The following is an 18759-nucleotide window of genomic DNA, read 5'->3' on the forward strand; positions in this document are numbered from 1 at the left end:
ATATAATAAAAAGCAACTAGTCACGATGTTCATCTACTACAGCAGTAAGGATTTGGTGCCCAACCCACATTCTTATGCCAAAGTGAAAGGCAAGATTGAAAGGCATTACACTAACAAGGCCAAGATCTGGATCGCTGAGTGGCTTCACGCTCATTTTAGCAGCCCTTGGACTTTTCTGGCTTTCCTTGCTGCTGTTTTCGCCCTCGCCCTCAGCAGTATTCAGACTTATTTGGCACTTTCCTCTGGTGATGAAAAGAAACATAACTAAGTGCTAAATCTAATTTTCTTCTACGTACCGGTCGTCACGGGTGGTAGTTGGATCTTAAGAAAAATGCATGCAGATTTATACTGCAGGGACCAGATTTGTGTTGGTTTGATGCAAAGGGTACTGTCACCCTGAGCGTGTGGTGAGGTCACATGTGTTCCAACTCTTTCTAACAGGAAATAAATGAGAATTTGCATTTAATTTATATTTTTAGTGGTACCTATACATGAAATCAATTACCAAAACGAAAAAGAAAAAAAAGGAAGAATCATTTGAATTAAAGAGAGTCTATTGCAGGGGTCTCTCATTTGCCAATTCCAAGTTTGCATAAACACTTTAATGGAGGGCCCATGAACGAATCAATCTTCCTTTGAAAGGGGATTTCATGCAAGACGCTGTAATGGGGACATATATAACTTTGCTTCCACGAAAGGAGGGGCCATGAACACCCAAGTTGAACGAGCGATGGCTTTGTTGCACTTTTTCTTTATTTAATGGGTTTGAGAGAACATACATTAATTAGATACTGCTTTGTTTGATAATTTAATGCAAATTAGTTTCTACAGGTATTGATTATATCAATTTCCTTTACAATCTTGTTGTGTGAAGTAGTACTCTGCAATTGAATGATAAAAAACTTTTGCATTTGATATAATTTGATCATTTTTTATTTTATTTTATGATATACAGCCCCTTTTACCCTTTTATCCCGTAAATAATAAATAAGAAGTATGGTAGTAGGTGAACCCGATTTAGTGATGAAGCTTAGTCAATCATTTTTAATATTTAAGTTGAAATTTGGTTAAAATTTTTCAATTAGAAATTAATTTGGATTGAGTTTAGATTAAGATTTGAATAATCCAAATTTAACTTAAACCCAATTTAATATTTTTATAATATATATTATCATATATAATAATAATAATGTTTTATTTATATATGTTTTTTAAAAATATCAAATTATATTATATTATAATTTTTTTTAAAATTTTTAGAAACATATATAAATTTATTTTTATCTTTTTATTACTATCTTGAAATTTTGTTTTATTTACTATTTTATTTTTTATATAAATAAATAGAAAAAACTTATTTCTTTTTATAAAAAAAACATTATATATAAATTTTAGTTTATACAATCTAGTGAATTCAAACTTACTTTGAGCTCTAAAAAAATAAAGTTGGGTTGAACTTGGATTAAGTATATTGGATTAAACAATATATTACCTTATATACGAATTAATCGTTTCTTAATTTGGATTGGATTTGAGTTAATTGTATTAGACATGATTTTTAAGATTGTTTTAATTTGATAACCGTAAAAATAAGAATTGGAAAATAATAATAATAGGCACTGTAATTTTGGCATCGTGAAGTCCTAAATTTTTTGAGGCCCACCTTTTTCTTTCATTAATTTCTAGTTGCAAGTAAATAGGAAAATAAATTTAAATGTTAATTTCCTCCCTATCCCTTAAGATTTAGTTTTAATATACTTAATTATCATTGATTTTAAATTGTTTTAATTAACATCCTGATAATTTTATTTTTTACAAAATTTTATTTTTTAGAAAAATTTACATTCTCGAATAATTTTAGATAAAAAAATTTAGGTGAGCATATTTAATAATTTTCTATAAGGATTTTAATTAACAAAATTTTAAACCAATGTAGTATATTGACACTAAATCTCATGTACTAATCAAATTAACCATTCTAGTATGTTCTCTTCCTTTCCCTAATTCCTTGTTTTTTTTCAGTAAATTACATCACAGGTGCATTAGGCTGACTGCCTCACATTATGAACCATTTGGAATTTTAAACCTTAGTTTGACTTAGTATATGTTTTTTTGTTAGTCCACGAGGAAAATGTCAGGCATTTGTCATCTGATGCAATTATTGTCCTTCGAACAAAAATGACAGGATGCATGTGCATTTTGTGTTCTTTCGAAGACTTTTGGTACGCATGGCCCTACAAGGCGAGTACAAGTTTTTATTATTATTAACATTGGAAATCCATAGCCAGGAAAATGCACCTTATTATTTTATTATTATTTTGTTTTAATACGTAACACGTGTACTAAGGAAAATAATTAATTACAAGCTACTACACAAAATAAAAATAAGCAATATATAATAAAAACTAATTAAATATTCATAATAATTGATTTTTTACTTTAAGAAAGTTAAATTTATTTTCATTTTTATATTACTCATTGTAAAATAACAGTCAACATTTACCTTGTCAAATTGTCAAAATATGCATAGTGTTGTTTTTCAATGACGGAGGAAAGGTGTTTTGTACACATATCTTGTGAAATCCTATAAAATTAACAAAATTATGGAAAAATAATATGAATAAAATTTTTGTTAATATTAATAATTATGAGGTATGATCTTTATGTTAACATTTTTTAAAAAGAATAATTTTCTCTTAAATTTTTTCACTTTGATCACACTTTGAAAAATGATAAAAATATTTTTTTGATTTGATAGATCAATCAAAGGTTTTAAATAGTTTGTTCCAAATGAATTCATTAAATGATGAAGAATATATATAGTATTTTTGAGAATGTTTAGATTTATAAGGAAATTATGTAAGAATATATGTAGTACTTTTGTGATTTTTAGATTTATTAAGAGATTTTATGAAATTTTATCTTTTTGTTGTTTTATCTCATTCATTAAAAGGATTCATCATTGTTTATAAGTTAAATTAGAAAATTAAATTTGAAATTTTTAAGATTTAATTACATAATTAAAAGAATTTAATTTATTGATTTTGATAACTTGTCTAGTTAATTAAAAAAATTTGTTAGCAAAAAAAATATTCATTTTAATTCTCTAAGATTTGTTTTCTTTAGAGATGTGCAGGGATTATTTATTTATTTATTTTAATTATTTATTTATTTTATAACCTTTCATGTTGACGTGTTAAATTTATGTGATTCCTCGCTTTTCAACCCCAAATTTTATTGAATTCCTTGATAATTTAATTAATTGAAAAAAAAAAGAAGGAAAAATGGATGTCTATGGGTGGTCCCAATGACGTGAGGAAAGCTGCCCCCAGCCACGTGATGAAAGAAAAATAAATTCGATGTCTACTGGTGGTCCTATTGACGTGAGTAAAGGTGTCCCAACGACGCGAGGAAAGGAGAAATAAATTTGATGTCGACAGGTGCTCCCAATGACGTGAGGAATATGAATTTTTTATTTTTTTAAAAATCAATTTTATTGACTATAAAAAAATAGAAAAATATTCATTTAAATTTTATTTATTTTATAAACCTTAATATAATTTAATATAATTTAATAATTTAAAAAAATACAGAATTTAAAAAAAATAAAAATAAATAATAATTATTATTATTTAAAAATAAAATATCTTAAAAATTATATATTTTTAAAATTATATATATAAAAAATAACTAAAAATATGTTAAAATTATTTTTTTTAAATGATATATTTTTAAAAATAATAAAATTTTAAAATAATTATTAATAAAAATAAAATAAAAAAATTTATTATGATATAAAATATTAAAATAATTTTAAAATATAAATTAATCTCTTCATGTTTTATATCCTTTTTATTAAATATAAATTAATTATATCCTTTTCAAAATTATGAATCAACTCTTAATTTTTATACCAACATCCAAAACACAAATTTCCCTCTTCTTTCTTATTCAATACCCTGTACAAGTCGCCCTCGCCGCTTCAACGAGCTATCATCTTCAATTCCTTCCAGCTATATACAGTGTACACACATTCTGGACCTCCCTCGCCCAGCTCCCAAACGCAGCGCCGGAACCCAGCCCACACCAGGAGGCGGCTCCATCTCAACACCCAACACGTACTCACCCACGACCCTCAACTCCATCATCTCCATCACCTCTATAGCAACCTCCACACCCATCCTGATCATCACCGTCTTGCTGCTACCCACATCCTGGTCACTTCCAAGGCCTTCCATACCCATTCCATATGGAACCAGCCTTTACGCCACGGTAAACACCAATTCTCACTACAACTTCACATCTCCGTACAATCATACGTTCTTCCACCTCCAACACACCACACCACAACATCATCGCCTCTCAGAGCCTGTAATCACCATTCTGGAACAACACCCATAGATATCACCACCGCAATCATCTCTTCTCAAAGCCCATAGCACCACAGCGCCTCAGCTCACGGAGCACCACACACCTCTATCCGCATCGAACCACACATCTCTATCTGCATGGCAGACGCCGCCGACGCAAGCCCCATTACGCCAGCACCGACGAACACCAAGTAGTACTCCCTCTACCCTAATAGCTTTCTGTAAAATAAAAGATATTTTATGATTTATTTTTTTAGATAAGCTGAAAAGGTTAGAAAAAAAATTATAAAAAAGGTATTTTTTTTTCATTTTAAATTTTATTTGAACAAAAAATTTCAATATTTTGGAAGTTACCTTATTTTAACAATATTATTTTAAGGTAGTATTTTTTTTTTTAAAAAAAAATTGTATTTTATAATTTTAAAATTATAAAAAAGGTATTTTTTTTCATTTTAAATTTTATTTGAACAAAAAATTTCAATATTTTGGAAGTTACCTTATTTTAACAATATTATTTTAAGGTAGTATTTTGAAGAAAAAAAAAATTCTATTGGAGAAAAATTTTAGAAAACCTATCCATGTAGTAATTGAAATTCACCGTTCATACATTTCTGTGAGGATATTTATGTCAGCTATGGATGCATTCATTGCATGGGGCCGGCAAGCAGAGACTGGTCCAATTCTGTATGTCCCATTTTTTTTGTTTGAACTTGAAATGGAGTACCATCACACACAAAATTTGTATGTTTGAGAACTGATCTTGGGGCTTTTTGTACAATCACAACAATTTTTTCTTTTTTTTTTTTAAATAAAAACCATTTTCCTAAAAGTTGTCTTTAGGCTATGTTTGGTTCAAGAAAATTTAAATAAAATATAAGAAAGAAAAAAAATAAAAATAAAAAGACAGAAGAAAATAAAAAGTTGAAAAAAAAATCTAAAATCAATAAAAAATATTTTTTATTTATTTAATTTTTTAATATAAAAATTAAATAATTTAAAAATATATAAATTTTTTAATAATTTTATTCATATTTAAATTTCTTTTATGTTTTTCATATTAAAACGAAATATGAAAAAATATATTTTTTAAATATATTTTTTTCTTCCATTAGTACTTTTTGAATCAAATATAGCATTAAGCTAAATAGAGCTTACTAGAATTTAGTATAAGAAATAATTTAATACATTAATATTAAATTGGGTGTCTCACATTCATAACCATTTTTAATTTTAAGCCTTAGTTTGACTAGGAGATTATTTTCAAAATATTGATAAACATGCATTTAACCTTTGACCAATTAATTAGAAAGCATTGTTTTGTGTTTTAAAGAAATATAGTCATTCAGTTGAGCACATATACATTTTATGGTGCTCGATGAGTTGGATGAGATGAATTAGAAAATTATATTGCAATAATTCGTTTAAAATGGTAGATATTATGCAATCGTGTAGGTTTGATTTCTTAGGATCTTAGCAAAAATGCATTTGAAAGAATGAGATATGATTAAGGGTTTTGAAATTGGTTGCATTTGAGGAATGGCTTGTTTTCATTAGTTGATTATATTAGTTGTAGAAAATGAGTCTTTTTTTATGGGTGCTTTGGTGATTAGGGACCTTTTATTCTCAGCCTTACAACATGTGTGTTTTGAAATTGGCAGGTCCATGGCAAGTAGAGTTTCTGCTGATCGATTTGATACTTGTGTTTGGTATGGGCCGGATGGTAGGGCATCAAGTGAAAGGAATAATTCATTTCAAAGCGGATCACTCAGGATACCAAGGGTTCCAGTGACTTTGAGATATATTTTGAATTACCCTCGATGGATTAAACCAAATGTGATTTCAATCGGTCCTTACTACTATGGTGATAAGTATCTCCAAGAAGTGCAAAAGCTCAAGTATCAACATGCCGAGAACTTCATACGTGAAAGTCAACAACAAATAAATGAGTTGTACCAAAAAATTGAAAATGAGATCGACGACCTAGCAATGTGTTATGATTCTTATCAAGCAACATCGGAAGATGACAAAAAGAAACTGGCCACGATATTCTTGTTGGATGGGTGTTTTTTACTACGTTTCATTTACTACAGCAACAAGGAGGATGGGATCAACGCTTTGAATTTTACAAATCATGATGTGACTTATATAAGACAAGACTTGTTCTTGTTAGAGAACCAACTTCCCTATCAAGTTCTCAAGCTGTTGTTCGAACATGCCAATTTTGAGGCAGAGTCGAAAGATTTTTCAATGGAAGAGATGATAAAAGATTTTGTCATATCTCACATCCCCTTGCCTCGAGGAAAATCGGAAAGAGAAACATCGGAAAGAGGAAAAATAGATGAGCCTTGCCATCTCCTTCACCTTTTGCAACGTGCAGTTTTAGGCCAATTGGAAACAAATCACCCACAACAAAAAGAGGATGAAGCTGGAGGGAAAAAAGCAACGTGAGAGACAATGTCCCCCTAAAGGAGGAATTAGAAAGTTGTTGAGGCGACTCCCTGCTTTACTCCCCCACAACAAAGAAGGCAAAGTACAAAGGAAATCCATTCGTCACTCGTTCAAAAACGCCCAACAACTTACAATAGTGGGCATCCGTTTTAAGCCCAATGAGACGGGTCATTTGGGAGATATTTCTTTCACTTCTGATTGCTCTGGCATTACTGGATGCCTTAGGCTTCCTCCAATCACCATTGACACCTCAACTATGATAATTTTCTTAAACTTGATAGCCTTCGAATCCTCAAATACCCCCAACGACCTTGGCGTAATCTCTTACCTATGCTTCCTGGACTCACTCATTGATCATTGGGACGACGTTAAAGAGCTTCAGGCAGCCCAAGTACTCCATAACTTTTTGGGTGACCAAAGAGAAGTGGCCAAATTTTTCAACCACGTATGCGGCAAATTGGTACCAAATTCTAATGCTTATAAAAATGTGAAACTACAAATTCAAAAGCATATTGAAAGTCACTACAAGAGCAAATTGCGGATATGGTTGCTTCAATGCAAGCATACCTATTTTAGTAGTCCCTGGAGTATCATTGCGTTGTTTGCTGCATTTTTAGGACTACTCCTTACTGCTATTCAAGCCTACACTTCACTTGCCTGAAGCTGATAAGTTGCTTCTTAGTATCCTATTATCCCCGCCTTGTCAGGTAAGATACTTGCACTCAATGTTTGTTTGCTTTTCTTCACTTTCTATGTGGCCCACAAAATTGCTCTTCATGTAAGGGGTCCTAGCTTTAGAGTTAATCCGTTCACCTCATATGGTTGTACAGACGTCATCTAATGTGCTCATGTAGTCTATCATTTATGCTTATCTTATGAGGAAAGTGTGTCTTAATGTTTGATTTGAAAATATATGCAAAATGATTACCATCTTTTCACATCTCAAACCATGATTTCAAAATATTTGTTAATTCAAGTGCTTTTAGATCAAAAGTAGTAATAAGGTACTATCTTTTAACGATATATGTACTACATTTGACTTAAATGGAAACTATTAGATCGTGCTTTTACACCCAAACACACTTTTCTTTATCTTATTTTGGTGTCTTTTATCCTTTTGCAATGGACTTTAAAAATAGTGTGGAGAAAAAAAAATGGTGTATTTAACATTCTCTTTTTATGCGTCCATGATTACGGATAATTTGTAATTAAATGAATGAAATATAGACAATGATAGCATGTTTCATTTCCATAAGATTATAAAACATTTAGGTTTTAATTTAGAAATTATTTCTATCAAAGACCTTTTATTTAAGTCTTTGGTGTTTTTCTCCTTTTTTATTTTTTATACATTAGTTGATAATTGTTGATTTATCATAAAATGGGTATAAACAAAATTTCCTTATCAACTCAAAAATGCTTTAGAATTTTCTTGCCAACTCAAAAGTGCTCTATAGTTTCTATTAGGTATGCAATAATGTTGGTCCCTAGAAAAAATAATGGTTGAAAATGACCTTGGGATGAGTGTGTAAGGTCGGAGATGGTTAGACACCATTATATAAACTTGGGATGAGTCATGGGTCACTAATAGCTCATTGGTTTTGAGATGAGGATGACTAAATCTTTGATCCTAACAAGTGGTATCAAAATTAGGTTGTGGGTTCAAGTTGTAAGAGCCCCAATGTTAAGTATAACAACTAAGCTCTAATATCATGAAGAAAATTTCTTATTGGAAGCATATATCAATGCTTTAGACGTGAATTCATCACATTATAAACACAAATAATAGGAATAGAGGGTAGAGATTACACCACATTTGTAACGACCCGCGTCCAATCATGTAGATATTGTCCATTTTGGTCCCTCAGGCTTTAAAACGCGTCTATTTGGTTAAGTGGAGCCTCTACATATATAGCACCAGGAACTTCCTCCCCTATCCGATGTGGGACATCACAAATACCTCCCTTATGCAGACACAACGTCCTCGTTGTGTCCCATGGGATTGAGGGGTTAAACAAACAAACACCCCTTACAAGGCCAAACAAACCCTCACACTGGGGTCAGGGATTGGTTTTGATACCATTTGTAACGACCTGCTCCCAACCGTGTAGATATTGTCCACTTTCAACCCAAATGGTATCAAAGCCAATCCTTGAGAGCCCATCAGATAGGGGAGGAAGTTCCTGACGCTATATATGTAGAAACTCCTCTTAACCAAGTAGACTCGTTTTAAAGCCGTGAGAGCCCATTTGGGTTCAAAGCGAACAATATCCACAATTGTGATGTCCCACATCGGATAGGGGAGGAAGTTCCTGACGCTATATATGTAGAGACTTCTTTTAACCAAGTAGACGCATTTTAAAGCCGTGAGAGCCCATTTGGGTCCAAAGCGGATAATATCTACACGGTTGGGAACAGGTTGTTACAAATTAATGCGGTTATTATTTTTGTAGAAATAAATTTTTATATGATGTAACGCCCAAGTTTTTTTTTAAAGGGAAATTTAGGAAAATATTAATAATATTAAATTAATTATTTATTTATTTTAATAAAATGGAAGAATGGTGAAAAGGTAATTTTATGAATAAATACCTTAGATATAAATTAGAATTTTGTTCTTCTTGTTCTTTTCTGAATCGCGTTCTTGTTCGCAAAGAGTTCCTGATAACGTAAGATTGAAGTCGGATTTTAGGGTTTGAAAAACAGATCTCTATAGGTAAGATTCTAACCCCTAGATTAATATTCTAAATTCCTTAGTTAATTTCAAATACATTAGATATTTTTTGGAAAATCCAAATCTAGGTTAGGGTTTGTTTATTTAACTTTTAGATCAAAATGTTTAAAAATTTGCAAGTATAGGTTGATTTATTGATGAAGATAGGAAAATTTCAAAAAGTTCAATGGAATAGAAAAATAAATAAATAAATTTAAAATGAAAAAAAAAATCAAAGGAAGAAAATAAATTTTAAATTTATATAATAAATAAATAAGTCGTTTGTGGAGGCGTTAGATTGAAAGGAAAATAAATAAATAATAGGAAGAATTACATGATTTCTGGATTTTGGAGGACTGATATAGATACTTGTATTTGTTGTATTGAGACATTGTAGTTGTGTACACGTTGCTGGAAAAAAAAACGTGTTAGGGTTAAGAAAAAAAACAAAAAAAAACAGTGTGCATTGGATGGAAGGAAGACCTTGGAAAAAACAAAAAAACAAAATATATATATATAAATAAATAATGAATCATCGTAATAATGATGATAGCAATAGGAAGTACTTGCTTTGCTTTATTGGTTTTGTGTGTACCGAGACAAATGGGGGGAATGGTTTGGGTGGCTATTGAATTTGATAATTAATAAAATAATAGTATTTAGTTTTAAATTAATAAATAAGATAATAGTAATAATGGTTTATTGTAATAAATAGAATGAGAGGTTTAGTAAAAAAAAAAATTATATAGAATTTTTATAATGAAATAAAATTGCAATTTAATTAAATTAGTAATGTGTTATTAGAAACAAATTGGGAATTTATTAATTTTATTTAAATAAGGAATAAATTAGTTAAATTATAGATAAATAGTAATAGTTATTTCTCTTATGTTATATTAGGCGAAGAGTAGATTTTCTACAATTATTTTTCTCCCAAGTTTTCAAGGATTTCTTTGAGGTAAGAGAAATTAATGCAGTTGTTTTTTTTAGAAACAAATTTTTATATACATCATTTGGAAACGTTTTAAGTTATTATTTGTTTTATGCATAGATCAAATATGTTTTGCATGGAAAATATGTTTGAACCTTACATTTTGTTTATAAGAGAGAAATGTTAAGATATTATGTTTTAGAAATTTGAATAATTGAAATAAGTGTTTGACTCTGGTTTGTTTGACCTTTATCAACGGGATATAATAGTTGACTTTTGACTTTTTGGCCCTTATCAACGGGATATAATAGTTGACCTTTATATTTTTTGGTGGGGAATGTTGATTTGGACCAAGCCTTTAAGGGTTTGGTTAGAAGTTATTAGTACTAGTAGTGTTCGGTTCCGTCCACCTTAAAGGAACAATTTGAGGCTAGCCACCTATTTGAAAAGTCTCACCTAACTGGGCACTATTTGATGTTTGATGACTAGAGCAAATAAATGATTTGAATGTTATGATTGAATTTGATATGAAAATGTTTGAATTAGAAATGAAAGTGTACAATTAAAAGTTTTGAGTGTGTTGGCAAAACTGACTCAAAGGTTTATGAAAATAATTAGTTATAATATATCCTATTTTGCAAGTGAACTTGAAATATTTGATCCATGGACTGCATTAATGTTCCTTATTGCGCTTTGAGCTCATTTCTATTTGTTGATTACTTTTCAGGCACCCTTAGCTCGGGTGAGGAGTGATGACTACGTCAGGGAATGGTCATCATTAAGATTTTGCTTAGGATGTTATTTGGACATTATAAGCTTATGAGTTTATGTTCCTTTGGATTATTTGGTTTTTGGAAGCTATTTAGATATTGAGCTTTTAAATATTTTTTTTGATAAGTTTGAAGTTGAGATTTGGAGATTATGGAAATTTGTTAGCACTTGATTTATTTGAGCTTGCAATCTATTTGGATAATGGATTTTGGTTGATGGATGCTTAGTTTTAAAGTTAAGTTTGAAGATTTTAGAATTTTGTTCCGCTACTCTGAACAGGTTTTTGGTAATTGGTTACTTCTAGTTATAATATGATTGTTTGAATCAGGTTACACTTTAAGCCTTCGGGTTTGAAGTGTGAAATGATCATCACGCCCTTTGAGTGGGTCTTGGGGCGTGACAACATTCCTAAATGGTTGATAAAAAAACATCTACATTCAACTTTGAGCCCTAGAATCAAGTCTAGGAAAAAAAAAAGGAATTTACTATGAGAACATGAGTGTTATAAAAAAAGGGAATTGATTGATTAAAATAATACTTGTTGAAAAGAATATTAAGGATAGAGGTGTAACTTGCTTAGATTGGATCGACTTAATCTGAATCCAACTTGATGCTTGGGTTGACTTGGGCAAACTTTTTCAATACTTGGATTGAGTTTGGGTTAAATTTTCTCAATCTGAACTCAATTTGGGTTTTGTTTGAGCCAAAATTCGGACAATCTGAGTTTAACCCAAGCCTAATTTAATCTTTTTTATAATATTTATAATGTTTATTATTTAGTATAATAATATTCATTTTTTTTAGATTTTAAAAGAAAAAAATTAAATTGTAATTATATCATATATATTTTTTAGAAAAATACATTAGTTTATTTTACTTTTTTAATGTTATATTGAAGTTTTGTCTTATTTACAGTTTAAGTTTTAGTATAAATATATAAAGGATTTTGAATTATGCAGCTCAATTAACCAGACTAACCTGAGTTTAATATGATCAACTCAAGTTGAACTGACCAACTCTAGTTGAACTGGCCAATTCGAGTTTAACTGACCAACTCGAGTTTAACTGACCAACTTGAGTTTAACTTGACCAACTCGAGTTTAACTTGACCAACTTGAATTCAATCCAAGTTTAGAAAAATGAAGTTAGATTAGGCTTGGGTTGAATACCTTAAGTAAGAGGTAGGGTTGGATTGAGCTTGGGTTGAGGTTGAGTCGATTATTTCTTAATTCGGGTTGAACACAAATTAGTTATCAACCTAACCAATCTACTCAAGTTGCACATCTAATTATGAATAATAATATTAATATAAAAAATTATTAAAAATATCAAATTATAATTTTTAATAAATAACAAATAGTATTTTTTTTATCTATATTATGTTATTAAGTTTTTCAAGATTAAGGTAATGTTTGTTTTTTAGCTGAATAGAAAAAATAAAAATATTTGAATTTTTTTATTTAGTTAAAAGTAATTCGTTAATATCAACCAATATAACAAATTTGAAGCTATTGATAACAAGTTCACTTTAATTATATTGGTTGATAACAAGACATCAATTATAGAAGAAAGGATTAATCGATCCCGAAGTAGATTAAGGTAGTAGGCATCCAATTTAAGCCTAGTGAGACGAGTTACTTGACAAACATTTCTTTTACTTCTCATTTCTTTCGCATCATTAGATGCCTTAGACTTTTTTCAATCACCATTGCATCTTGATCTTGATTCTTATCTCTCTTTCCTATTATCTTATTTTGATTAGATAGCTTTATTTTGTCTTTCACACATTGATTTACCCAAATTATTTATGTTTTAACTGTGCAAATCACAAGTATTGGGATATTTTGTTGGATCTTGATGAATATTTTGATTCCCAACATGTGTGTGGATGATTAGGTTTAGACAAGCGTGATTGAGAGTTATGTAAACTCCATTTGAGAGTTTTAGGGGATTTATGTAACTTGTTTGTCACAAAATTACCAAATGAAAGATTGTTATGACATTTAGTTCTTGTATTTATTTTGTTGACAATTTTATTCTTTTTCATTTTGGTGAAGGAAATTTTTTAGATAGTGATTTACTCTTTATAAAAGATTTGAGGTTGTTGTTTGTTCAATTGGAAAGTCATAGGTAAGTTGAAAAAGGTTTATTTAGTAACAAGTTAGGATTTTTCTTAAAGGATTGAGTTGGATCAATAACTTTTCTAAACTAAATTATTAATATTATTTTTTTCTAAAAAAATTCAGGGGTAGTCAAGTGCTAGCATTAGTGCTCAAGCGCTCCCACTGCTCAAGCACCTATCTAAGTGTTCAAGTGCCTAAGGCGCTTGAGTAATCGATAAATGGGCTCGAGCGACCTTCCAAATCTGCTAGAATATGGTAGATCGAGTTTTTGAAAATAAAAGATTTATTCTTTTTTAGAAAATTTAGAACCAATCCTCTAGGTCTTAGGACTTATATAAACTTTTCTTAAATCTATTTTTGGTTGGATATTTTGAGAGAATCAATCTTAACTTATCCTATCATTCACAAACTCTCTCGAGACCTCATTAATCAAATTCTGTATTGTTGGAACTTGAAAGGATCTGTATCCCTTCAGAGGATGAGGTGAACCCATTGGAGCATTAGATATTGCGTCATGAATGTGCATAATGAAAAGTTAAAATTATTTTAATTAAATTATGATAATTTTTTTAAGAGAAACATTATCTAAATCAATTTTTAAGTTGACTTTAAAAAAAGAAAAATATTATTTGAATTAATTAAATAAAATAATGATAGGATGCATATATAAGTGAAATGATAGAGGTAATTTTAGGATTAAAAAAAAAAGTTGGCAAAGACTTTAATATTTCATATGTAGTATAGATATAAACATGCCAAAATGGGAAAGCTACTAGAGACTAATCACACATTTTATTAAACTTTTTAGATAAGAGAATAGAAGGAATTAAAATAAAGTGTTTATTAAAAAGACCTTGAAAATAGAATGAAAATGAAAAATAATTAATTTTAAGTTACTAGAAGGACTCATCTTAAATAATTACTTTTTTTTATAAAAAAAATTATATTAATATCACCTTGCTTATAATTCATTTTAAAATACATATAAATATAGAAAATGAGCTTAAATATCTAATTGTTCAAATGTTTATTAAAAATAAAAAATAAAATTCTAGTAATTTTAGTATTTCCCATTTTAAAAGAAATTAACTAGGTAACAATGAAATGCCTTAATTTTATCAATTGTGTCTGCAAATGTTTAAGATTGATTTTCAATGAGTAATAAATTTTTTAAGGAGAAGGAAGCTTTTCAAAAGTTTTACAATCATTACATATGGCAATAAAAATGGAATGAGGTGCTAATGTAAAATAAAAAAATACTAAATTTTTTTATTACTTTCTATTTAATTTTAATTGTATTTGATATTAAATATTTAATTGTGTAAGTATTTATAAAAAATAAAAATAAATGAAATCCAAGCAACTATGATCTAATTTTTACTTTAGATTTTTAAGTTTGTTTTATTTATTTTTAAATATAAAAATAAGAATTGAAAATGAAATATTAGATGGTAGGTACATGTAATTTTGGCAGTGGGAAGAGAAGAATCGGTGATGTTGGGATGATATTTTTACCCAACCTTTTGTGTTTACAGAATCAAAAGGGGTTTCTTAAGCATCTAAGAAATCGTTTCTCATTCTCGTGCGATTAGCCCTTTTTCTCTTTAATTCCTAAATGCAAGTAAACAAGTGGGATAAATATAGGCATTAATTTCATTAAGATCTTTTATGGTTTGATGTAAATACAATCACATTGATTTTCGATTTTATTTATAAACATTTTCATAAATTTATTCTATTAATAAAACTTATTATTTAGAAATAATTGAAGTAAAATGGATTTTCAATAAATCTATTTAACAATTCTTTAAAAATTATTTTTTATCCTCCAAAAAATAAATTTTATATATAAAATACATTTATAAAAATGTTAATAACCAAATTTAGAATCTAATAATAATTAAGTACATTCAAAATTAGCTTATAAAATAAGCATTTTTAAGTATATGTAAGAAAATCGTCTCTCTTCACTTTTGTGAGTATAACCTTATTCTTTTATTAATTCCTTGTTGGAAGTAAACAAAACGAGTCTTTTATTAATTCCTTATTACAAGTAAACAAATCAAATAGGTGAATGATCATTTTGTTTCATTAATTGCTTATTGCAAGTTGTGAATTGCAATTTGCAAGTTGTGACAAGGGATTAATAAAACAAAATGATGGATCAAAAAAAAAAAAAAAGATAATAAAGAAGAAATGGTTTGTTCAAACACATCTAATGAAACACTTTTGCATTCTGAAAAATACAGAAATTTGAGTTACATAAATTGATACAAATTTTAAATTAAAAAAGAAAAAGAAAAAATTCCTTACCCTAATTAAAACACAATTTTGTCTGTTACTAAACTATATCACAGGTGCATTAGCTTTAGTGTCTCACATTTATAGCCATTTGGAATTTTAAACCTTATTACCTTAGTTTGACTTAGTAGATTATTATTATTATTATTATTTAAAAAAAAGAGTAATCCACAAGGAAAGTGAGGCATTTATTTGGAATTTTAAACCTCAATTTGATTTAATAAATTATTTTTTCCACAAAGGAAAATGCTAGGCATTTTATAGATTATAACCATTTGGAGTTTTAAACCTTAGTTTGACTTTGTCGAATTTATTTTATTTTATTTTTCACAAGGAAAATGTAGGCATTTATTTTAAACAATAGTTTGACTTAATAGATTATTATTATTATTATTATTATTATTTCACAAGGAAAATGTCAGGCATTTATAACCATTTGGAGTTTTAAACCCTAGTTTGACTTAGTAGATGCACTTATTATTCCCCTCTGATGGAAAATATGAGGATGCGTGTACACTAATCGTCCTTTGATTGAGGTTAGCCCTCCAATAATTGATAGGTAGCACCATTGAAATTAAGGCTTGCTTCCCCGTTTCTATTCAAATTTCCAATACTTGCGGTACGTAATCATATTTATTTTCATTTTACCATTCTTTTATATATATAACTCATCATTGCAGCCAACACTTATTATTATAAAAATGATGTAAATATTGGAGTCAGGTATGCAGAGTGCTGCTTCTCACTGACGTAAGGAAAGGAGGTGGCCTCAATGACGTGAGGAAAGGTGGTGTCAATGGAAGAAAAGTGATTTTCTTATCCACTCTCAGCAAGTCAGAGATGAGAAGGATGAAATAAAGAAAAAAAAGGGGGAATGGAGAAGAAAAGTAACAGGCCGGGATTTCTCCACATGCCCTTAGGTTTATTTTATTTCACCACATTCCGTTGGGTTTATTTTATTATCCACTTGAGAGATCCGCTTCTTCCTTCCATATATACATACGCACATTCTGGACCTCCCTCACCAAGCTCCCAAAGTCAACGCCGGAACCCAGCCTACAGCAGACCTCCATCTCAACACCCAACACGTAAGCACCCACGACCCTCAACTCCACCACATCGACAGCACCCTCCGCACCCATCCTGACCTTCACAGTCTTGCTGCTACCCACGGCCTTCCATACCCACCCCATATGGAACCAGCCTTCACGCCGCGGTAAACACCAATCCTCACATACAACTTCAGATCTCCATACAATCATACGGTCTTCCACCTCCACCAGACCACAGCATCATCACCTCTCAGAGCCCGTAATCACCATTCTGGAACAACGCCCATACAGCTCACCACTAAACAATCATCACTTCTGAAAGCCCATAGCACCACTGCGCCTCAGCCCACGCAGCACCACACACCTCTATCTGCATGGAGAACAACGCCATCGCAGGCACCCCTACGCCACCGAGCACTAACAACATCGCAGGCACCACTACGCCGCCGCCGAGCAATAACAAGTACTGCTCCCTCTTTCCTCGTACCTTTTAGTTTGTTCGATTGAGTGAGTTTATTTTGTTTGCCATTGCTGTAGTATAGTTTTATTTGCTTCACTTTGCAACCATTGTGGTTGGTGAAATTGGTGATGACTTATAAATGGGAGAATTGTACGGGCTTTTAAAAGGGGTAATTTGTAATATTTATCGTAACACCTAAAAAATGAGAAATCTTTTGCCAAGATTGTCTTGATTCCTATTATATTTTTCCTTCTAAAGTTATAATCTTTGCGACATGGAAGACATCACGTTATTATTATTATTTTTTTAAATTACATTATTTTTCACTATTTATAATTAAAAAAAATAAAACCTTTGAGTACAAAAATAAATACTGTCTTGTAACAAATTGAATAGAGGATCTTGAATTTATCTTAAAAGCTACTTTATATTAATTAATTTTAAAAATACAAATTAATTTCTTTCTATATATTTTGTTCTTTTTACTGAGAAATTGTTTTCAAATTATAAATAAAATAATTAAATTTCAAGATAAAAAATAAATTTAAAAAATTTAAAGTCTATTTAATAAAATAAATTTAAAATTAGAAGGAAATAAAAAATGTTTATTTTAAAGTTTATTTAAAAATGATTTAATATATTCAAAATTCAAACAAAAATTAAAAAGTCAGAATAAAATAAAACCCATGCACCTTTTTTATCTATGATAATTAGGGAACACATCAAAATTATGATTTAGTTTTCATCATCAATTCTATAATCAATATTCCTCAAATCCATGATGGTTTTATTAAATTTATTGAGGTGGTATTTAATGGGCGTATCATATTTTATCTAGAAAGTGAACAACCATTTTTTTAAATGCAAACGATTTGTAAGATACTTCGTTATATACAAACTTTCTAACTTCAATCATAACTTGCTAGTCATTTCTTCTTCTAAAACTTCATGAAGTACCTCGTTATCCCAAGCATAATAGAATAATACTATGTACTTTCTCCATAAGTTCATCATTCTTTTTATTGGACATCGATCTTGATAGAGCCTCTCTACCTTTCAGTCCTTTGGACAACCCCTATTAAACTATTAAGGCAGATATATTAACATGCCACAAACCAAAATCATTTCTTTCATCAAACTTCTTAACCTTAAACTTTATTGTCATTCCAGGTCTAGTAACCTAAGCTCTTATGCCAATTTGTTATGCAAAACCACGATAAAGAATAATAATAAGGGGAAAAAAAATAAGAAAATGAAAACAAAACACACGTGATTTGACCTTAAGCCTACATCCATGGGTGAAGATAAAAGAAGAACTTTCACTATTAGTTGTTGAACGAGATTACAAACCTTCTCAAATTCCAAAGTCTCAATTTATACCAAAAAAAAAAAAAAAATCACTCTTTTGGTAAAAAAAACTTTTTATATTTTTTTTTCCTAATTACAAAGGAAGATTCCATATAAGAAACTAAGTATATAATTATCAAATATGTTTTTTTCAAAAAAAAAAAATCATAATAGAATATTTCTTATAATAATATGAAACCCACTTACAAGAATATCTTCTATTAATAAACTATCAATAACTTT

At 29.5% G+C, this 18759-nt stretch overlaps 2 protein-coding genes across 4 annotated transcripts in view; both read left to right on the forward strand.

The window, feature by feature from the left end:
* Positions 1-3923: 3923 nt before the first annotated feature.
* Positions 3924-18759, forward strand: part of LOC104880132 (uncharacterized) — a 31096-nt gene continuing 16260 nt past the window's right edge. Inside the window, exon 1 of the mRNA XM_059739251.1 lies at positions 3924-4506. The gene's annotated coding sequence lies outside the window, so the exon portion shown is untranslated. The remainder of the gene's footprint in view (positions 4507-18759) is intronic.
* Positions 4449-11472, forward strand: LOC104880181 (uncharacterized). Of its 3 annotated transcripts, XM_059739252.1 has the most exons (4): positions 4449-4561; positions 6029-7278; positions 7436-7525; positions 11190-11472. In XM_059739252.1, the coding sequence occupies exons 2-4, from the start codon at positions 6790-6792 to the stop codon at positions 11283-11285; spliced, it is 675 nt and encodes a 224-aa protein (XP_059595235.1). In that variant the 5' UTR covers positions 4449-4561; positions 6029-6789; the 3' UTR covers positions 11286-11472. The 3 variants fall into 3 exon arrangements, 2 of the variants coding, with proteins under 2 accessions (XP_059595235.1, XP_019076991.1); XR_002030578.2 differs by having other exon boundaries at positions 4455-4561; positions 6029-7525; XM_019221446.2 differs by lacking the exon at positions 11190-11472 and having other exon boundaries at positions 4455-4561; positions 6029-7756.

This window comes from Vitis vinifera, chromosome 8, assembly GCF_030704535.1.
Source record: "Vitis vinifera cultivar Pinot Noir 40024 chromosome 8, ASM3070453v1".
Taxonomy (NCBI): Eukaryota; Viridiplantae; Streptophyta; class Magnoliopsida; order Vitales; family Vitaceae; genus Vitis; species Vitis vinifera.

What these genes read in the sequence shown, in the direction of transcription:
- LOC104880181 (XM_019221446.2), top strand. Translation starts at nt 4,509, where the DNA reads ATGGCAGACGCCGCCGACGCAAGCCCCATTACGCCAGCACCGACGAAC. An exon ending in CCAGCACCGACGAACACCAA is followed by an intron (nt 4,562 to 6,028) that starts GTAGTACTCCCT and finishes TGAAATTGGCAG; the next exon opens with GTCCATGGCAAGTAGAGTTT.